Source organism: Pelobates fuscus, chromosome 5 (genome assembly GCF_036172605.1).
Source record: "Pelobates fuscus isolate aPelFus1 chromosome 5, aPelFus1.pri, whole genome shotgun sequence".
NCBI lineage: Eukaryota > Metazoa > Chordata > Amphibia > Anura > Pelobatidae > Pelobates > Pelobates fuscus.
Window position 1 is genome coordinate 167,727,386 of NC_086321.1, and position 23,781 is coordinate 167,751,166.

Consider the following 23,781-nt stretch of genomic DNA (forward strand, 5'->3'; position numbering starts at 1 on the left):
TGAAGTCTAAAGTTCTATTGCTAATGCAAATCTGCTTAAACCTGTACCATTCTATAAATCTTAATCCATTCTATAATTTTATGGGATTGATGTCAACGTCAGACATCATTCAAATGCTATGTAAAAAAAATCTATTTTTTTTTCTGGCTTTTTAACTCTGTTTTACATATACCCTTAATATGACCTTGAAATAGTATTTTATTTTCAATCAGAGTTTCCAGACACAACCAATGGGAGATGTGTACAAATCCCACAACATGGATTTATTGGAACTGCCCAGCAGTGACCCATTGCCCAGGTTTTTATTTTTTCATTAAACACATAAATAATAAGCACTTAAACAGAAGCTAATTTACAGATAGAATAAAAAACAAAAACAAAAAAAAAAAAAAAACTAGTGTAATTAATTAACTGTTTGACTTGTATCGTTATTTACCTGAGATCTATGTCTGCTCCTGTCAACAACTGACCAAACACATTGAAATTTCCCTCTCCTTCTGGTTGCTGTGCTACACGAATTCTTTCCAAAAGCATGGTCTTGAAAGAAATAAACAAATATGTAAATCACTAAGTTTCCTCGTTTACTTGCTCGGGTTTTTATCATGCAGGCGTTGATATGTAAGACTTTTACCACAGGCACTGAAAGATAATGGCAGAAGATCACAAGGAGTTTATATCAAGTCGTTGAGGACGTATGATAGATATTTCATGTATATTAAAAGAATAATTTAAAAGGGGGGTTCTTTAAAGCTCATTCTAAATGTTCAAATTTTACAGACGCTTCAAAAGAATAAGCTGTCTTGCCACAAGCATACACACATTTAAATGTATTACACCACACTGTGAGCTGTGCTCTCTCCTGTAAGAGGGATGCATTCAAATAAAAACAGGTTAAAATTAAACTGTGAATTGATTCAATGCTCCATTTCTTCTTCTGAGAAATGGTACTCTAATTCAGATACTAAAATTGAATTCAGGACTGTCTCATTCAGATGATATGTCAGTCATTCTCAAACATTTGTATGTATGGGATACAGAGCAAGACATTTGTGCACTGTCCTGAATTCAATTGTATTCAATTTTAGTATCTGAATTAGAGTCTTAGTCTGTCTCAGTCCAGAGCCCATTTTATCCATCAGTTTCCTTCTCCTATATCTTTTAAGATGGAAATAAATGAGAGATGAGGGAATGCCCGAGGGGCATTCTGTTGCATCAGAAGCATTGCTAAGTGTATGGTTCTCACCCATCATCCCCCATGTCTCTTAGCCACAATGATGGCACTGCATTATTCCTGTATTTCTTAGCCAGAAACATTATTTTATATCTTCGCTTTCTAAATATTTTCCAGGTAAATGCTGTCTCTCTGCGAGAGATATCTGTGTGTCCTGATATATTTTGATTTCCGTGAAAGGCAGCATTAGAGCCAATTCATAATGCTTGCATATTTCGTATTACTATGTATGAAATCATGTTGTGCCAGTGACCAATTAGTTTCATTGATGCTGTATGGTAGCTAAATACGGGGATGTCTCTTCTCACAGAACATCTAAATCAGGATAGCAGCTGGTCGAGACAACCATGTGAGCTTGACAAAGACTGCAAGGTCGAAACGTTGCTTTGTGTTCTAATAAATGTGCCATTTCTGAACCTTGGAGTGCCTGAACCATCTTTGTACTGTATGCTAGAGACAACCAACTAGGACTGTCCAAGTGTAGATTGCAACTAAAATGTTTGTGAGTGTTAATGCATCTAGCTTGGCAACCCTTTCCTCAATTGTAAAATGAACTCAGTGGCCTATTTTTCAAGTGTTATATAATTAACGTTTGATGAATTAGTCTCCTCACAGTATCAGACGGGTCTCCACTGGAAAGACAACACCACTCCAGTAAATAACGTGTGTGGAACGTGATTAATGTGATGTAACTAACCACTTTTGATGCATTGAGATAACATGTGAATCCCAAATTAGGATCCAAAAGATGGGTTAAAGAAGCTCTGTCATTTTTTTTCATGTACTTAAGCTCTTTGTATGGTAATGATTATACTCCACTTTACCACTGGCATTTATTTAAATTCATCACGTTTTCTTCATTGCATCAGAGCTTAATACTTGGGCTCCATCATTTTGTTCTCCTGTATCTATGATGTCTGTAGTTTGCCCTTCTGTAAAAATCTTTTGATTAACGGATTGTGGGTAAATTAGCTTCTCTTTGCCAACATTTACCAAAGATAACACTCCCTGTGTATAACTAAAAAACTAAGGTGAATTTTAAAAAAATAAATAAAAACAAGGAGCGACAGAGGGAAAATAAAACATGACTTTAAAAGTAAAACTTCCAAAATGGCAGAGCTGTTGTAAGAATCACTGCACTAGACACATAAAAAGATTGACAGATCATGATCAGGTGATTTCAAACTTTTCCAGATATATGAATGTAAGCTCATTGAGCAGGGCCCTCCACCTCTCTGTTCCTGTACATCCAGGTTTCTGGATACAATTACATGTCTGTTAGTGCACCCATTGTACAGCGCTACGGAATTTGATGGCGCTATATAAATAATAATAATAATATTAATATGTCTGCTACTGCTGAATGATACTGCTTGAATCCTATATAAAGCATATCCAATGCATGTTGTCCAGTATCACACTGATGAATTCTCTGACATTCAAGATGGATTCCGTACCTGTAAGTGTGCTGCGGTAATACGGCCAGCAGCATTGAAATCCAGAGACATGACCATGGAGAAACGACTGGAATTACTGCATTCATTCGTAGCTATGCAGCCAAAGGATTTTAGAATTGTAAACATTGCTTGAATCTTCTCAACTATAAACACAAGGGGGAGTTTTATCAGAGCCGAATAAGGTGACATCGCATTGTATTTATTGACACAATAATGTTAGCTAGTAAAATAGCCAACTAACATATATTTTTGTTTTATTAAAACTGTTGAAAACAAAAGTGAATGGCCATGATCAGCTCACACATTCAATGACATAAACGCGTCTCTATGTACAACAATGTACATATATACATATGTTTTTGAGTGCTGGTATGATTTTTTCGTTATTTACATATCGTGTTACAGAGCACTGGGAAATACAAGTTAAAATCTTTGCCTAAGTTGCAGTGCAGAGCTTTGGGATTCTATATATTAAAATAAGGACCTGTGTGACCATGTTGAAGGAGCAGATACCTAGCACTAGTGTTTTATCAAGGCAAAACATGGGCTACTTTGGGTGCAATGTGTCATCGTAATTGATCCTTATTTAGCATTTAGCCTCAGAACAGCACCTTTTTTTGCCTTGATAAATCTCCCTCCCTGTAATGTAGAAAACATTGGCAAACAGATGTTGTAGATGAAAGGTTACAAAAATAAATAAAGGTAACACAACACTTCATAAAACACTAAATGCCCAAACTAATCTTCTTTATGTGACAGTCTGATTCACTTTATGTTTGTTCTCCAATCCAATAAGAGACTCTTTATAAAGATATCTCACCAAGTATACATGCACGCGTGCAGCAAGGTTAGCTAAATAGTAGCACACAGACACCCAGCGACTGCCAGCACTCTTCTAGCTGTCCACATGGATAAATATATGGCAAAAGAGTCCACAAGATGGCAAGAGAGTCCACAAAAGAACAAATCTGAGTGAAACTGGCAAAAGTAGGCCAAAGTAAAGCTCCTTAGAAGAAAGGGGAAATGCATAAAGGTATCAGAAGAATAGTAGTTTCATTCGTGGGAAAAGTTCAGAAATAATATTCCATTTATTCACATGAGGATGGTCCCACTATCAAATTTTTATCACTGCCATTATATTCTGAGTTTGCATCATGTTAACTTATATTAAGCTTATTTTATGCTTTCGTCTTGTTTTTTTGTGAGTCAAAATAAATGTTTTCTCTCCTCTAAAGTGCCAATAATCTGCATTAGCATTGAGCTCATCTGCAGACACAGTTATTAACCGTGATACATATATACTGTATATGTATATAGATACATAGAATATTTTACAAACCTTTACATAGATGTGCTAAGTTAACTGCATATTATAGGGTTATACCGATGATTCATTAATTTCCTTATGATTCCCTTTTCAGCATTAGTTGCATATCTGTCCCTAGTTCTTAAAACCATATCTGTATAATTTATTTCCATTAAAAAAGACATACATCAACTGTTACAAAAAACAAATATTCTGTAAGTGTGATGACTGTCCATAACTATACACATAATTCCACATTTGTCTGTCTTACTAATTATATACCTGTGACAAGGTTCTCCACACTTCCAGCAGCTTCCGCAAGGTATTCTAGCGCAGTCTGACAGCACGCTGATTTGCCAGCACTACTTCTCCCCAGGGGTAAAATGGTCTGGTCCTGGCGCTGTGTGAGCATATTCCAATACGCCTTTTGTGCAACAGCACATATATGAGGTGGCATGCTGTCCTTCTTTCCCTTGAAAACCTAAGAAAAACAAAAGGTGAGTTAGAATTCTCCGCTCTGACATAACTCCACTCCGGTAACTGGTCTATAACATGTCTGATGTTCAGGCAAATAGCAGGTATCAAAAAATTCACATTCCAATTTTCACAAACTTTTTTGTCGTTAAAACACCCCAAAGTCAGAAAACTTGAGATAAAACTGACTCTTAAACATGATTTCTAGAAGCCGATATCCTGAGGTAAAAAAAATAAAAATAAAAAATGATTACATCACAGGTTGGAGCCAGAGGTCACAGACAGCCTAGTGCAGGCTTCTACAAACTCCGGCCCTCCAGATGTTGCTGAACTACAACTCCCATGATTCTATGAATGCAATAGATAGGCTGAGAATCATGGTAGTTGTAGTTCCACAACATCTGGAGGGCCGGAGTTTGGGGAAGCCTGGCCTAGTGCATTGATGTTAATAATAGATTATAGGGATGTAATTACTCCGTTATGGCCCATAGGGACATTGCAGTTTGTTTTTTATTTAAAGCAGGGGTGGGGAACCTTTGGCCATCCAGTTGTTTTGGACTACATCTCACATTATGGTCTTACAGCCATAATGCTCGCAAAGCATCTGGAGGGCTGAAGGTTCCCCACCCCTGATTTAAAGGAACACACCAGCATTAGAAGCACTCAGAGTGCTAAGGAAGAGCACCCTCCTAACAGTCTCATTAACAGCAGAGGGGCTGCAACTTAGCTAAGTTACAAAAATGTGTTGATTTCTTTTGAATTCACTTTTATAAAACAAGACAAAGGAGACACTGTGTCACCCATTAAAATAACTCCAGCAAGCTAAAGTACTGTATGGGTTTGCAATGTTCCTTGAGGCATTCAAATGGTCTTTTCCAATATTACAGGAATCATGTATGTGCATTTCTTATATTATCACTATTGATACATTCTGTTTTAGTTAATTTGTTTATTCTTTATATATTTGATTTAATTGATTAGCAAGGGATCAACTTTGGACATTGCATGCACATGTTATCATGACAGAGGAGATGTGAACCATTCTGAGGTATTAGATGTTTATTTGAAAATCATTTTGAAGGTTTTGAAACCCCATGAAAGTGTTGCAAACTCCACATTGACAAATTTGTGATCTCTGAACTTGTTGGCTTAACATAACGTGTAGGGTCCTTTTTCAACAATCTAATAATGGTAAAAGTGCTGTCAAAAAGTATCAACATGGTGGGATTGTGATCACTTAAACACTGATTCATTGGCAGCAGTGAACATATGTCGTTGTTATTTTTCCTATCTCCTAGTTAGCTGCTCATATTATCATGCAAAAATATTTGCAATTAGTATTCTATCTATTAGCAGCTTCTCTCCATAGTGCTAATAAGGGTGACTTAACATACACTTACTTCCAATGTTCAACATGCACAATAAAAATGACTTGACATATTTGCTTATTATTGTCGACTTCTAAAATAGGCCAAATAATGTAAAAAGTGAAACACAGAGTGCCATGCACATTATACAATCTCTGCTATTTTCCATTGCTTGGAATAAATTGGATCAGGAAACAACAGAAAGATTGGAGGGGGAAAAGGAGGAAGAGCGGATCAATACAAGGAAAATGGGATAAATGGAGCAAATAAAATAGGTTTTTGCAACAAAGAATTGGAAGCAGACTAAAAATTATAATGGAAAAAAATGTAATTGTTGAATTGGCTATTAAATTCACATGATTTTTTTATATTTTGAGTAATTATTCCTAAACTTAAAAAAAATATGTACATGTTAAATGTGAAAAATAAAAATAGAAATAGAAATCCACTGTAGTGGAACTCCGTGTATCCCAGCTGGGTACCTCCGCCAAGGATCGCTTCCTAGCTGGAACCGGGGAAAACCTCAGCGCTTCTGCCCCAGACGCCTTGGCTTGACTGGGGACCTCCTGGAGCCTCTCCGTCCTGGAACAGGATATGGGATTAGCTCTATTCCCTCCCAGGGACTGGACAACACACAGTCCTGGGAGCAGTAGTCCTTACAATGACTTTCCCCGTTGAATCCTCTACAAGCGGGAACAAGGTGCCGAACAGTGATTAGCCCTTTCCCCTCCCAGTAACTAGACAACACATAGTTCTAGGAGTACAACTGATTTTAATGAGCCAAATTCGGTCTTTTATGCACAGACCCCAACATGGTCTCCATTGTATTCAACACAAGCCCCTCACAGGAATCTCTGGGCCTAGCTCCCTCATCAATCTCCCTGGTAGTCTGGTGCCGAGAGGTGGTACTCTGCATCCCTTCCAGTAACCCTCTCTCATATCCTATCCCTTGCGGCTCCGGCGCTCAGTTAGTGAGTCAGAGTGCAGCCGACGGGATTCCCATCAAGGAATCTAACTCAACTTTGAGCGCAGGAAATGCGAGGGAGAGAACATGATAGAGAGTTACCTGGAAGAAGTGTACATGAGCCAGCAGCAGCACTGGCCCACCAGAGAAGTAAGCGCATGTGGTTCTTCTGCACAAGGAATAGAGGCAGCCTCTCTTGTAACCAAACACACCAGGGCCCATTTGGGGGTGGGGGGCAGTTTAAATGCAACTACTAGACCTATTTCTTTCAATCTCCTCTGTGTTTTGTTTCTTGCTTTTTCTTCCTGCTCCCTGTGAATAGAAATCCTGATTCTCAAATTATCACGAATAGCCACTAGGGGGCAGATTATCAACATCACATATATCCACATCACTGAATGTTTAACTATATATACATGAAATATGTTATTTTCTTTTTCCATGTCAGATTCAAGGATGTACACATATCATCAAAGTCTTTAACTTGTCATCTTATGTTAAAGGATGTAGTGAATCTGTAACTGTCATTTCAACTTGCACCTTTGATCTTCCATTGTCCTAATCCTCTCTCAAAATTTTTATTAATTTAATTGAACATTTATGTGGATCATCATTAAATGTATGGTCTCTTTTTTGCCTTGTATTGCTGAAAACTTACAATGTCTCCTGCAACTGTTATTAAAGAAAAGCAAAACACTTAAGCCCTCAGTGAATACTACTCTAGCAACCATAGTATTCTACCTTACCCTTATATTTTGTGTCACTTTACCCCATTCCCTCTAACATGTAATAGGGCCCTAAACCCCACTGTTCCTGTACATCTATCTTGTCTGACTTAAACTACGTGTCTGTTGGTACACCCATTGTACAGCATTCCAGAATTTGTTGGCGCTTTATAAATAATAATATTGTCCTACCACAGGGATAAAATTACTTGTGTAAGTCATATCCAGTGTCATATCCAGAGGCAGTGCGTGAGTGTCTAGTGTTGTAGAATATCCAGAAACAATTCATGACTGCCGAGCTCTTCAGAAGACCCAGAGACAGCCTGTGACTACCTAGCTCTCTAGAAGATCCAGAGACAATGTTTGACTGTCTAGCTCTCTAGAAGATCCAGAGACAATGTTTGACTGTCTAGCTCTCTAGAAGATCCAGAGACAATGTTTGACTGTCTAGCTCTCTAGATGATCCAGAGACAATGTTTGACTGTCTAGCTCTCTAGATGATCCAGAGACAATGTTTGACTGTCTAGCTCTCTAGATGATCCAGATACAATGTTTGACTGTCTAGCTTCCTAGAAGATCCAGAGACAATATTTGACTGTCTAGCTTCCTAGAAGATCCAGAGACAATGTTTGACTGTCTAGCTTCCTAGATGATCCAGAGACAATGTTTGACTGTCTAGCTCTCTAGATGATCCAGAGACAATGTTTGACTGTCTAGCTCTCTAGATGATCCAGATACAATGTTTGACTGTCTAGCTTTCTAGAAGATCCAGAGACAATATTTGACTGTCTAGTTCTCTAGATGATCTAGAGACAATGTGTGACTGTCTAGCTCTCTAGAAGATCCAGACACAGTGTTTGACTGTTAAGCCCTATAGAAAATCCAGAGATCTTGTGTTGGTACCAACAGTGAAACCCAAATCAAGTCAGTTCCTCAAGTTGTATATTTTAGGTCATGTTCATCAGAAATTCCTACCATACCTACTCCCTTCTACAGTCCATATGCCAATTGCTAGCTTTCTGCCTGTAACATGAAAAAAAACACCTCAATAGGCCACTGTTTCACACCACCCACTGCAATGTTAACTTGCTTCCTGTATATTCATTGCGCTCTTCGTTCACATATTTTTAAACGGTTATCTGGCACCATCTAGTGTTTAAAATAAAATATGCACAATTTTTGTTTTTGCAACAATCATTCCTACAGAATAGCTGCTGTAGCGACTTTTCTAATCCACCAACAGTCATGGTGTTCTATTACAAAATATCAAAATCCAGGAATCAAGTTTACAAGGAGCCTTTCGGCTCTGGCTCTCATTTAGCAATCATAAATTAGAGGTGGAGGTTAATATTGGTAATGCCCCCTGTCTAAATTATTACCATTATATAGAAATGTGTTTTTAAGTCTGACAATTTTACTCAATGATAAAGAGTGAGAGAGTGGCTTGAAGGCATATATGCCTTCTTCCACCCAGTGTCCTCCATACCAATCCACATTGCATGATTCGCATATATAATGTTTTAAACCACTTTGTATTTAAATGAGCATTTATTTACTTTTTTCTTAACGTGCTTTTTTCTCTTTTATATTCAAGTGACATTAAATGTAGGTGTTAACAGAGAACATGCTGCTATGTATGATGCGGCAGTGTATTATAACAATATAATTATGGCTTCCAGCAGTTGTATAACACAGTAAAGGAGTTTAAGCATGCGTGGGATAGGCATTAGGCTATCCTAACTATAAGATGAGGCCAGGGACTAATGAAAGTATTTATAAAATTGGGCAGACTAGATGGGCCGAATGGTTCTTAGCTGCCGTCACATTCTATGTTTCTATGTTATACAAATATAATGACCTCATGCAAGAATCTTTATATAACTATATTATGACCTCCTACAGGAATCTACCATAACTATGGTATTTCCTCCTGCAGTGATGTAATATAACCACATCATGGCCTAATGCATTTATGTATTATAACCCTATTCATTATTTGTCACTTGTATCTCAGTTATTCTATGTCTGAACTTCTGTAATAGGAAGGTTTAAGCATCTGAAATTACAGTTTGAAGGTTAATTTGACATTTTGTAAATACACATTTCATGCATATGTAATAAATTCAAACAAAGACAAAATGGATTAATTGGTTGACCAATAATACTTTGTCAAATACTTTATAGGATCTCCTACCCCCTTCCATTCTGTCTGATAGGTGCTTCTATTAGGTCTCTTCAGCTGACTTGCAGACTATACCCCAGCACTTTGGTGCAAATTAAACCGGGAGAGGCTTCACCTAGGCTAGATGATCTTCTTGTTTTCTTTATATAGATTTCATATATTATTAATATTATTATTTTATTATTTATATAGCGCCAGCAAGTTCTGTAGCGCTGTACAATGGGTGGACTAACAGACACGTAATTGTAACCAGACAGGTTGGACACACAGGAACAGAGGGGTTGAGGGTCTTGCTCAATGAGCTTACATGCTAGAGAGAGTGGGGTATAGAGACAAAAAAAGGTATAAGTAGGGGTAATGAAATAGGTTGCTAGAAAAGTAATCACTGAGAACTTAGTAGGTTATTTTTGACAGTTGCAAGAGAGAAGTCATGGGGAGGGAGGGGATGAAAACCCACTAACAGTTTAGATGATATGCTTTACTGAAGAAGTGTGTTTTCAAAGATTTCTTGAAGGAGTGTAGACTGGGTGAAAGTCTATTGGAGAAGGGAAGGAAGTTCCACAGAAAAGGTGCAGCCCTGGAGAAGTCTTGGAGGCGAGCATCAGATGTGGGAGTACGGACAGAGGATAGGCGTAGGTCTTCGACAGAGCGCATGGGCCTCAACGGGACATATTTGTGTATTAGGGATAATAGGTAGGTTGGAGCAGCATTATGTAGGGACTTGTAAGCAAGCACCAGAATCTTAAATTGAGCCCTATATCTAACTGGAAGCCAATGTAGGGACTGACAGAGGGGGAGGCATGGGAGGTGCGGGCAGACAGGAAAATGAGCCTCAAAGCCGCATTCGTTATAGATTGCAGCGGTGCAATCTGGAAACACGTAAGACCACTGAGAAGGGAATTGCAGTAGTCAAGGCGAGAAATAACAATGGCATGGACCAGCACCGTAGCTGTGTCTGGTGTTAAATAAGGGCGGATGCAAGCTATGTTTTTGAGATGGAAGCGTCAGGATTTGGCGATCGACTGGACATGAGGGGTGAAGGAGAGGTCGGAGTCAAAGAGAACACCTCGACAGCAAGCCTGCGAAGTAGAGGTGATGGAGGCGCCGTTGACTTGGAGGGAGACAAACACGGGAGTAGCAACACTTGAGGGAGGAAAGACCAGAAGTTCTGTTTTTTCATCCAGTTGGAAATCACTGAGAGGCAGTCAGAGACTTGAGTCAAGATGGGTGGAAAGAGATCAGGAGAGGACAGGTAGATTTGTGTATCATCTGCATATAATTGATAATGGAAGCCAAAGGAGCTGATGAGTTTACCAAGGGAGGCAGTATAGATAGAGAACAGTAGGGGACCAAGGATAGAACCTTGGGGAATGTCAACAGAGAGCGGTTGAGGAGAAGAGGCAGAGCTAGAGAAAGAAACACTGAAAAAGCGTTGGGAGAGGTAGAAGGAGCACCAGAAGAGAGAAGTATCCCGTAGACCGAGATTACGGAGAATGAGAAGAAGCTGTTAATGATCAACAGTGTCAAAGGCAGCAGAAAGATCAAGGAGAATTAGGATTTAGCAGCGATTAAATCGTTAGATACTTTGGTCACATCTGTTTCAACAGAGTGACGAGCGTGGAATCCAGACTGAAGCAGGTCAGAGAGTTGGATTCGAGGAAGTTTGTCAATCTCGCATACACAACTCTCTCAAGGATCTTGGAGGCAAATGGCAGTAGCGATATAGGGCGGTAGTTGGATGGGGAGTTGAGGTCAAGGTTGGGCTTTTTCAGGATCGGCATTAAGGTTGCATGCTTGAAGGGTGAGGGAAATGTGCTGGAGGAAAGGGAGAGATTGAAAATTTTAGTGATAGAAAGAGCAAGAGAAGGAGACAGAATGCGGATGAGATATGAGGGAATAGGGTAGAGGTTACAGGTGGTGGGGCGGGAGGACCGGAGCAGAGTAGAAACCTCTTAGATTGTAGTAGGTGCAAACGAGCATAGAACAGCAGGGGGAGTGGGGTTGGGTGATGTATTGGAAGGGGAGGGAGAGAGGTTAGAGATATCTTCCCTGATTGTAGAAATCTTCCCAGTGAAGTGAGTTCCAAAGTTTGAGGCGGACAGGGTGGTAGGAGAAGGGGGAACAACAGGGTGAAGGAGACCATTAAAAAAGTGAAATAGTCGTTTTGGTTCGCAGGAGAGTGTGGTTATGAGGGTGTTGAAGTAATTTACTTTTGCAGAGGAAAGAGCCAGAGTGTAAGAGCGAAGCATAAATTTATAGTGGAGGAAGTCAGGTGCAGAGCTTTCAACAACAGATTTTGTAAGCTCTTTTCTTTTTTTTTTACATGCAAATCTTTTGGTACAAGAATATTAGCAGTGTCACGACAGTGTACAGTTTAACATTTACAATTGACATATGGAAAGAAATTCATGACTTGTTTTGACATACACTTTTTTTGTGTATATATTGGGCTCAACAAATGCATCAGGTAGTTTGATATATAGTTAACAGTGGCGACAGAATTAGCATATATAATGTCACCTGAACCGGGAAAACCTAGGATTGGATTAGCTGGGGTTTAACATAGGAGGCAGGGGCGATACTGTGCTAGAGGTGCTTTACAGCAGGTAGTACCCCTTTACCATGGGGCTATGGGGGTGGGGGAGAGGTTGTATCACCTGAGCTATGCCAGTCCTGCGCACGTCTTAGGGACACAGAGCATAGCGGGTTTTCGACCGCTTAAAACGGGGATATCGAAACATTAAAGAAGTTTGAGAAAGAGAGTACTAATATAAAAGAAACCATATAAACATAAACATAAATCGCAGATGGATTGTAGGGGTTGAGTCAGGTCTTGGAACCTTCACCATTCCTAGGTATAAATGCAGGTATGTTATCCACATTCCAGGAGTGGGTTTGAGGCTGTCCTTGTGAGTTGATGCTGTGGTCAGGGAAACCCAAAGCCGCCATTAGAGCCAATCCTACGTTGGGGTCTGAGGCATTGTGCGTTTTCCCATGACTAGGAGTGCCCCGGGGTCTCCCACCTGTAGGTCAGTCCAGCCGTTTGGAGGGCCATGGTGATAGGCTGTATAGATTTGCAGCAAAGCAATGTGGACCTACTCAAGTCCTGGAATAGGCTGATGTTGCATGCCTCAAAAGTATATGGTGTCTTGCTGTTTAGTGCTGTCATCAGACTGATTTTGTCAGATACCGCTTGATGGCGTAGTATGATATCACTGGGCGCTGCAGTAGGGGCCTGAGGTGACTTGGCTATTCCGTACACTACATCAAAAGCAAAGTGTTTTGCCTGCCTTGTTGGGAGGATTGTGGACACCAGGCCTCTGACAAAGTGTGGGAGCTCTTCTAAAGGCACTGATCCAGGCACCCTTCTGACCGTTAAATTCTTCCTTCTGCCTCGGTCATCAAGTGTAGTGAGTTGTCGCGAGAAGGTAGCTTGAGTGGACTGCAAGGCTTGCACATGTTCGCCTAGGGAAATCATGCCTTGTTTTAGGTCTATGAAGTCTTCCTCCTTGGCTTGAGTACGCTCAGTCACCGCTTGTACTTCTGCAGAGAGCGCTGCTAGGTCTGCATCCCACATTTGCTGTAGATTGCATTGCAGACCAGCCAGCATGAGTTGAATGTCCCTCCTGGATGCAGGGGCAGAGCCATCTACGTCTTGTGGATCCCAGCTGGGCTGTGTATGGAGTCAGTTCCATGTAGCACTGGTGGTGAGGATTCCCGAGGGGCCTGAGCCTGGGCTTGCAATTGGGGTTGTAGCATCTGCCCGATATCTCTCTGTGTCTTTGGGATTGAAGGAAGCATTTTTTGGGATCGCTGCCCCATGGCAGTATTAGTGTGGCAGTCGGGTTGTTGGACTGTACCCTCAACAGCACTCCACACTGGTTGGTCCCTGTCTAGCTCTCGAGTCCGTCCTCTCACGCGGTAGGCCTTAATGCCCAGGTTGCAGTATTTCGAGGTCGGGGAAAGGAAGAAAGGCATCTGCTTGATCAGCCCGGTGTCCGGAGGTTGTGCCAGCTAGTCCCAGGATCGTGTGAGGCTTGATGCAGATGATTTGGGGCAGATTAGATCCCAGACACTCAGAGCTCACAGAAATGGCGACTGCTCCACCTCCTCAGCTTTTGTAAGCGCTTATGGCTCAATTCATTAGTGCATTGAAAATGACATATTACTGATAAATGTAAATACCTGAATTATATGTTCAGCTGGTACCTCAAGAAAAACTGCGGAAAATGAAACCGTCTACCGCACGTTACGTGTGTGATTCAGTCACCAAGATATTGTACGGATGCCCATAGTGACCGATTAGGGCAAATGCGCTCGATACCATATACAAGATAATTCAGGTATTTACATTTATCATTAATATGTCATATAACATTGCCTTCTCATTATTCAATCTTCTTGATATTATCTATTATAGATGTGCCATTTACGTATATCCTCCTATCTCTAGGGAGGTGTGTTTAAATTATAATGACTTGTTTTGTCTGCTCTAATACATGGATTTTCTTTTATCCTTTTTTCCTTCTACTTTGATTTCTTATATATGCCATGTACTTGTCCTTTCTTCCATGTTTTCTAAGGTACTTATACATAGATCTAATGAGTGCATTAACCAAATTAACTGATCATCTGTTTCTTATCACTTTTTATGTTATTGAATTTTGTAATTTCACATTAATTGACTATTATGTGTGTATAAAAATGTTTTCTTGTTACTGTGGTGTTAGCTTGATAAAGACCTGGTTACAGGTTGAAACGTTGCAGATCCAATAAAACTGCCTTGAAGTGAGTGCCTGAGATTTTTTTCATTTAAGTAGAGCAGGTTACAGACTTCTAGGGCATTATGGTGAGATTACACTTCACAAGATTCTATAGCCAGTTACATACTACATGGTAGAGTATTTAAATATCGGTTTCGTTTCCTCTGTGTTTTTATATTTAAATATGCATAACTACTGATCTGGAAAAATCTTAACTTTTGTTCATAATATAATAAAATAAGTCTTATATAGGGGGTTGCTTACTTAAAGGGACACTATAGTCACCAGAACAACTTTAGCTTCATTAAGCAGTTTTGGTGTAGAGATCATGCTCAAGTCACTGCCATTTAGGAGTTAAAAAACTGGTGTATACAGAATATGCCAATATTGGTTTTTTTTATTAACGTGGATTGACATGTCAATCTCTGACCAAAGTATTGAATGATCTACTCGCTGCAAAATCTTGTGGACACTACTCTATGCTAATTCTCCTTGACCTTTCTGCAGCTTAGAACACTGTTGAACATCAACAGCTTCTTCTCATCCTCTGCAATATCGGTCTACAAGATATTGCTCTCTCCTGGTGCTCCTCCTACCTCTCCCAGCGCTCTTTCAGTGTTTCTTTCTCTGGTTCTGCTTCTTCTCCCCAACTCCTCTCTGTTGGTGTCCCCCAAGGTTCAGTCCTTGGTCCCCTACAGTTCTCCATCTATGCTGACTTCCTTGGCTTCCTATATCATTTCTCTCCTGATCTCTCCCTGTCCCTTTTGACTAGTGTCTCTGACTGCCTCTCTCTGCTATTTCTAACTGGATGTCTGCCCACTTCCTTAAACTCAACTTGACCAAAACTTTCCTCCATTGAGTGTTGCTCCTCCTGTGTCTCCCTCCCTCCATGTCAACGGTGCTACCATCAGCTCCACCATGCAAGCTCGCTGCCTAGGTGTTCTCTTTGACTCCGACCTCGCCTTCACGCTGTCAGGATCAAGACAGGGATCCAACACGCAGTGTAATAAAACTATAAAGACGTATGCCGGACCTTAGAGTGGCCAGACTAACGTCAAGCAAACAAGGAATGGTCAGGGACAAGCCGAGGTCAAGGGAACGAGAAGACAGGTAAGCGTAAGCCGGGCCGAGTGTAAGCCGGGCCGAGGATAGGAGAGGGAAGCAAAGTCAAGAAACAAGCCAAAGTCAAAACCGTAGAACACTAAGAGAATATAAACGCACTGAAGGGACAGGCAAGCTAAAACCACGACAGGGCAATGACTCACAGTAAGTGAGTACCTTTTATACCCTGTCTCTTTAATTGATATCTGTCACGGTAATATACCCCAACACGCAGGAATAGTTCACAGTCAAGAGACAAGAAACAGAGTTCGTCTTACCGGACCTTAGAATGGCCGGACTAGGACGAGAGAAAGACAGAGTCAGAACAAGCCGAGGTCAAGGGAACTGAGAGACAGCGTAACGTAGAACAAGCCGAGGACTGGTACACAGAGGACAAAACAGCGGATAAACAAGCAAGGATAAGGAGAGAGCGGAGTCAGGAACAAAGCCAAGGTCAAGCACCAAAAACCAACTGAACGATACAAGCACTAAAGGGAACTGGACAGAAACCACGATAGGGCAAAGAGCAAGGGAAACAGGTGAGTATAAATACCCTTAAGGTTCACTTTGATTGGCCCCTGTCATATCCACGCCCCCAAAACGTGAGTGTATGGGGAATGTGGCCTGACAGGGGCCAATGGGAGACTGATTCGAATTTAGTCTCCCACTGTCCCTTTAAGAGCGCGCCCGAGACGCGCGGCGCGCTCTTAGTGTCGGGCGGGACATGTGACCGCTTCTCGCGGTCACTGCCCGCCTGACTGATCCCATCGTTGGCTGAGCCGCGCGCGGCTCGTGCAGGAGCAGGACCGCGCGCGGCGAGAAGGGAGGACCCCGGCCGGCCCCTGGAGAGGGTAAGTACCGCTACAGTACCCCCCCCTGAAGACACGCCCACCGGGCGGGGAGGAGCAGGCCTGGCAGGAAAACGAGCGTGGAAAGAACGCACAAGGCGAGGAGCGTGAACAGCGTCAGCGGAAATCCAACTGCGTTCCTCAGGCCTATAGCCCTTCCAATGTACCAGATATTGGAGGCGACCCCGAAGCAAGCGAGAGTCAATTACAGCCGCTACTTCAAACTCCTCGTGGCCCTCCACCGAAACCGGAGGAGGAGGGGGGACATGCCGAGTAAAACGGTTGCACAGGAGGGGTTTTAACAAGGAGGTATGAAACACGTTAGGAATGCGTAAATTTTTTGGAAGATCCAATGCATACGAGACAGGATTAACCACATGCAAGATACGAAAAGGACCAATAAAACGAGGGGCCAACTTCATAGAAGGCACACGAAGACGAATATTGCGAGTAGAAAGCCAAACCCGGTCTCCCACAGCATAGGATGGAGCCGCCCTGCGATGCTTGTCAGCGTGAACCTTCTGGCGAGCAGCTGAGGCCACCAAAGAACACTGAACCTGCTCCCAAGTATTACGTAGACTAGCCAAATGTTCGTCCAGAGCTGGCATGCCCTGTAAGGAGAATGCAGCTGGAAGAACCACGGGATGCCGGCCATAAACAATGTAAAAAGGGCTGTTACCGGAGGATTCATGAGCAGCATTATTACGAGCAAACTCAGCCCAAGGAAGCAGGTCAGCCCAATTGTTCTGATGGTGGGACACGAAACAGCGAAGATACTGCTCCAGAGATTGGTTGGCACGTTCAGCAGCTCCATTAGACCGGGGGTGGTAGGCTGAAGAAAACGAGAGGGAGATACCCATCTCTGCACAAAACGCTCTCCAGAATCTGGAAATAAACTGGCTACCCCTATCGGACACGATCGAAGTGGGAATACCATGCAACCGAAACACCTCCCCGGCAAAGATAGAGGCAAGTTCCTTGGATGATGGCAATTTGAGAAGAGACACAAAATGAGCCATCTTAGAAAAACGATCCACAATCATCAGGATGACAGTTTTACCATTAGAGGGAGGTAATTCAACAATAAAATCCATGGATATATTGGACCATGGCCTCTCGGGTATGGGCAACGGATGCAACAACCCACAAGGAACTCTGTGGGAGGACTTCATACTGGCACAAGTGCTACAGGCATTAACGTAATCGGTGACGTCCTTGCGCAAGGAAGCCCACCAGAAATATCTAGAAACTGCTGAGACTGTCTTAGAAATACCAGGGTGTCCAGCAGTTCTAGTGTCATGATATAATGACAAGATGTCTCGTCTCTCTGGTATATCAACGAATAGCTTATCAGCAGGCCTCTCCTCAGGAGCCAAGTTTTGTTTAGCCTGAATAGTTTGTAAGAGAGAAGACGAAATAGAAAGAACAGTAGTCGCTATTATTCTGTCAGGCGGAATGACAGGGGTAACATCGACCTCGAGTTTGTCAGTAGTCTCGAATTGTCTGGACAGAGCGTCAGCTTTAGTATTACGATCACCCGGTCTGTAAGTGATTATGTAATTAAAACGAGACAAAAAGAGAGACCACCTGGCCTGCCTAGAAGACAATCTTTTTGCTTCACTAAGGTATGAGAGGTTTTTGTGATCCGTTAAAATGAGGATAGGATCCCTGGTACCCTCTAGCAGATGTCTCCATTCCTTGAGCGCCAAAATGATAGCAAGGAGTTCACGATTGCCTACAACATAATTCCTCTCTGCTTTGGACATCTGTCTGGAAAAGAAGCCACAAGGGTGTAACGGCTTTTCAGATGAATCTCTTTGAGACAAGATAGCACCTACCCCTATCTCAGAAGCATCAACCTCAAGAATAAAGGGCAGTGAAGGGACAGGATGCTGTAAAACAGGAGCAGAGGCAAATGTAGCTTTCAAGAATTCAAAGGCCTCGAGTGCTTCTGGTTTCCAGACATGAGTATTACCATCCTTCTTGGTCATTCTGGTTATAGGCGCTACAATGGCAGAAAATCCTTTAATAAAACGCCTATAATAATTAGAGAACCCCAGAAAACGCTGAATGGCTTTCAAACCCTGGGGCAGAGGCCATTCCATAATGGCAGACAGTTTCTTGGGATCCATACGAAAACCCTTGGCAGAGATTATATAACCCAAGAATTGGACTTCAGATTGATCAAATGAACATTTTTCGAGTTTGCAATAGAGACCGTTAACCAGAAGAGTTCTCAACACTAATTTAACATGCATGTGATGAGTCTGTAAATCATTAGAATAAATTAATATGTCGTCCAAGTATACTATAACGAATGTATGTATAAATTGACGTAGGACATCATTAATAAATTCTTGAAAAACTGCTGGGGCGTTACAAAGACCAAAGGGCATCACAGTGTACTCGTAGTGGCCACTCCTGGTATTGAAAGCAGTCTTCCACTCGTGATCCTTTTTGATACGTATGAGGTTGTAAGCACCCCTAAGGTCCAATTTAGTAAAAACTGTGGCCTGTTTAAGCCTATCAAAAAGTTCTGTGATCAAAGGTATGGGGTACGCATTTTTGACTGTGATTTTATTAAGGCCCCTATAGTCAATACAAGGCCTTAATTCGCCATCTTTCTTAGACACAAAGAAGAACCCAGCCCCTGCCGGGGAAGAGGATCTTCTTATAAATCCCTTCTCTAGAGATTCCTTGATATATTCCTCCATAACCAGATTCTCCTGAGGAGATAAAGGATATATTCTCCCTTTGGGAGGCATCGTACCAGGTAATAAATTAATTGCACAATCGTAAGGCCTGTGAGGTGGCAATCTTTCAGCCTCCCTTTTATCAAAAACAGATTTAAGAGACAGGTACTGAGAGGGTATGACCGTAGGCACGGGAGGAATATGAGTAGAATTCAAAGGGGTGACTTTAACAACACAAGACTCTTGGCAAGAATCACTCCAAGAAACTATTTGTCCTGACTCCCAATCAATGGTGGGATTATGAGTACGTAACCAAGGATACCCTAACACGAGGTGAGAGGAAGGAGAAGTAATGATCTGAAACCGAATGGTCTCAGAGTGTAACACCCCTGTAGACATATGTAGGGGAACAGTCTCATGTGTGATAATTGGAGAGCATAATGGTCTACCATCTATGGCCTCAACGGCCAAGGGTGTCTCCTTCTCTCTGGTGGGTATGTTATTCTCCTTGACAAAACTGGAATCAATAAAGTTTTCGGCCGCTCCGGAATCAACCAGGGCTAGTATATTCCCTGCTATGCAGTCACTATCAAGGTGCAGGGAAACAGGAAGAAGTAACTTATTAAGAGGCAAATGTGAGGACTGTGATGTCACACCCAAGGCCAGTCCTCTATACGGTCTTAGGTGCGATAGTTTCCCGGACGCACGGGACATTCTTGTCTCATATGACCCCTCCTACCACAATAAAGACAAAGTCCCTCCTTTCTCCTATAAAGCTTTTCAGCGTCGGTAAGTTTAGCAACCCCTAACTGCATAGGTTCCTCCTCAGAACCTTTAGATCCCTCGGGAGTCTCAGCTCTAGGGGAGTTAAAGGGAACAAAATGTCTATTTCTGGACCTGGTATATAACCTGTCACGGATCCTGTTATCTATATCGATAAGATAGTCAATCAGGTCCTCCAGGGGTACAGGGAGGTCCTTAGCTGCTACCTCATCTAAGATAGTATCAGACAGACCTTCCATAAAGGCAGTAGTAAGGCCATTATTAGTCCAATCTACCTGTGAGGCAAGGGTCCGGAACTGAATAGCATAATCGGCTACAGATTTAGATCCTTGCTTTATTCTCATTAATGCCCTGGCGGCATTTTTTGACCTTTTAGTCGTGTCAAATGTTCTACGGAACGCTGTGAGGAAGCTATTGAAGTCGTGTACCATAGGCCCATTAGCCTCCCAAATAGGATTTGCCCATTCTAGTGCCTTATCCGTAAGCTGGTGCATAAGAAAACCCACCTTGGATCTGTCAGTGGGAAATGAACGTGGGTACATTTCGAAGTGGAATTCCACTTGATTAAGGAATCCCCTACATGTCTTAGCGTCCCCTCCATACCTAGGTGGCGGGGTTAGATGTGCAGAAGCATTAGACATATTAGCTGTGTCCGGTATAGGGTTTACAGGAGGCGTAGGTACAGGTACCGGAACAGATCTGGATAACAGTGTCTGGATGGCTTGAGCCATTTGATCCATACGGTGATCCTGTTCTGCGAATCTAGCCTCATGAGTGGCCATCTGTTGACCTAAACCTGCGGGGTCCATGGCCCTATCGTAATGTCACGGTAATATACCCCAACACGCAGGAATAGTTCACAGTCAAGAGACAAGAAACAGAGTTCGTCTTACCGGACCTTAGAATGGCCGGACTAGGACGAGAGAAAGACAGAGTCAGAACAAGCCGAGGTCAAGGGAACTGAGAGACAGCGTAACATAGAACAAGCCGAGGACTGGTACACAGAGGACAAAACAGCGGATAAACAAGCAAGGATAAGGAGAGAGCGGAGTCAGGAACAAAGCCAAGGTCAAGCACCAAAAAACCAACTGAACGATACAAGCACTAAAGGGAACTGGACAGAAACCACGATAGGGCAAAGAGCAAGGGAAACAGGTGAGTATAAATACCCTTAAGGTTCACTTTGATTGGCCCCTGTCATATCCACGCCCCCAAAACGTGAGTGTATGGGGAATGTGGCCTGACAGGGGCCAATGGGAGACTGATTCGAATTTAGTCTCCCACTGTCCCTTTAAGAGCGCGCCCGAGACGCGCGGCGCGCTCTTAGTGTCGGGCGGGACATGTGACCGCTTCTCGCGGTCACTGCCCGCCTGACTGATCCCATCGTTGGCTGAGCCGCGCGCGGCTCGTGCAGGAGCAGGACCGCGCGCGGCGAGAAGGGAGGACCCCGGCCGGCCCCTGGAGAGGGTAAGTACCGCTACAATATCCACGCCCCCAGAACGTCCTGGTTTGTGATAAGAAGCATACCTATAATAGTATGGTATATCATGCCAGAGTAGTTTTGCAAAGAATAAAACCACTGTAATTAGGTCTACAGATTGCTGCACTAAATGCAAAAATAAAAATAAGCAAATATATTCAACAGGTATAGGTATAGTGACCCCTAGCAAGACATGAAGATTATTTAAGACAAGATGGCATTAGCCTATTCCTTGAGGCATGAAATGTAGAGCGCTGCCTAGAGAGTTTCCTGGAATATCGGAAACGTAGTGCCAGGGCAGGTCACCCCCCAGCTACATGCCTGAATTCGGACCGGCATCCAGGAACCGCAGATATGGTGATTTGTGGGTTGCAAGTCTTTCCCCCAGCAGGAGTAGGTGAAAGAACAAGGTGGTGAGCGCCTCTTTTCGTGTATGAGCTTCGGCTTGTGTGGTCACCACGTGGAGGTGCCTTGGGAGCTCTTGGGCCAGGACGGCAGGCCCATGTGTGTCGAGGCAATTTCAAGGTAGATTTGCTCCGTGAGGGATCTCCCCTCTCCTGCACCTTCCGACTTTGATCGCCTCCCTGCAGTTGAACTAGAGATGATTTGCAGCAAGTCTGAAGAATTCTCCAAAAAGCCAGAAAGTGCCCCTCTAGTTGCAGCAATAAGTAATCGCTTGTGGCAAGGCCCCCAGTATCACTAAGATCAGCTGCTATCTTAAATGTTGTAGGTGGCTTAGAGCAAGGTAAGTGCCCTCAAGCCCTTGCTCGGGACAGTCCAGTGGGGACCTGGATAACCCCCGCCGGTCCAAGAAGGAGGGTAGGAGCACAGCCGCTCTGCGACGGGAAATGGTGAGCAGGGAGATCGGCCGCCTCTCCCTAACACCAACCCCAACAGGCCACTACAAAAAGGGCTCACTCGGGATCAGGGGGGGAGTAGGGTCACGAGTTGTAATGAACGCTGGTATAGCAGATACCTGTTCGCCTATTTTCGGATGTTGGTTCAAACGATTCTCTATACGAATGTCAGCCTCCCAAGTGTATTCTCCCAGCAAAGTAGACAGGTACCCAAACATTAGAAACTAGATGAAGGTTGTAACAGGAATGATTTTAATGATGCCACACTTGGCTTTTATGCAAGTCCCCATGCAAGGGGCACTCCCACATGGATCTTGTAGGGGACTCCAACACAAAGTTATAAACCAATAACATCAGGGTTACAAAGTATGACACTCCCATAACAGACAAACAACCCCTCCTCTCTGCCTGTAGATAATTGAGTCAGATACTGTAATAACTCAATTATCTCCAGGCAGAAAAAACTAATTTTCCACAAAACTTAAAAGTACCCCCAAAACACATACAATCCCCATAATGTTACATCCCCTGATAGCCCCGATCTGACCAAAATATCCAAAATTCACCCAGATCAGTTCAGGGGTTTAGGAGTATTATGGATGTCTTAGTTTGACCGACTGCACACAAGTCTCTTGCCAAGAAAAGATCGGTCTATTTTGAAAAGTCTGAAAACCGAACAAATCCACGAACAGTACCCGGTGGCTCATTGTAGCATTTGTTTCCCTAGTTTGTTGGAACAAAACTACAGAACAGCGCACTCCTGGATGTTCGGGGAGAGTAAACAGGTGTGCGCAAAGTTTGACCAGTGTTCGGGAAGTCGAGTGTCCAATTTTAATTCCAGACACTCGACAACCAAGTCCCGCTGCCTCCTTTCATGCCGCCGTTTTCTCCTGCACATGGCGTTCGACTCTATGAACAGCGGCCACACAAGGAGAGCACTTAAGTCACTGTTCTCTTTGAAGTTAATGAGCGGGGTGGTCGATGTTCGGTAGTTTCAACCAAAATAATAAAATAATTTCTTTGCACGAGTAATATCTCTATTTGTTTGTCTGGGAAACCAAAACCCACGGAGCACACTTGAGTGGTCAGAATTGGTATTTGGCCGGGATCAGCACTTCAAAATCGGCCAAGGAGTCAGGAGCCAGTGTAACACTTCTCTGGTCTGCTCCAGGGTCAACCTCTGCCCCCTCTTTTGGGAATATCTAACATCTCAACAATATTGTGGCGTTAAGATTGTTTACATTGTTACATTGTTTACAAATACTCCGCCCCTTTGGTGGAACAAACACAACCCTTTTTATCATAAGTATTTATGGACCAACCACTCCCCCTTTTGTGAGCATTCAATTCCCCTCAATTTGCCCAATCACTAAGAGAAATGCCCATTTTAAGAGTTTTATGTCACAATGTCCATCCCCCTTGACGAGACTCTTGACATACAAAATGGTTCTCTTTGTTTGCCAGTGTCAATGTTGCTCTACATTATTTCTCAGACACACGTTTTATTTAATTTTGACGATTGTTGGGGCAAACCTTTAAAAGTATATTTT

The 23,781-nt window shown here is 42.6% G+C and overlaps 1 protein-coding gene across 3 annotated transcripts in view; it reads right to left on the reverse strand.

Moving 5' to 3' along the window:
- Positions 1–23,781, reverse strand: part of MYO18B (myosin XVIIIB) — a 560,248-nt gene that overhangs the window by 480,638 nt on the left and 55,829 nt on the right. For all 3 annotated transcript variants that reach the window (XM_063454642.1, XM_063454641.1, XM_063454640.1), the window contains exons 9-11: positions 4,277–4,475; positions 2,689–2,831; positions 437–537 (exon numbers count right to left, since the gene is read on the reverse strand). In XM_063454642.1, the coding sequence (XP_063310712.1) occupies positions 437–537; positions 2,689–2,831; positions 4,277–4,475 (443 nt within the window). The remainder of the gene's footprint in view (positions 1–436; positions 538–2,688; positions 2,832–4,276; positions 4,476–23,781) is intronic.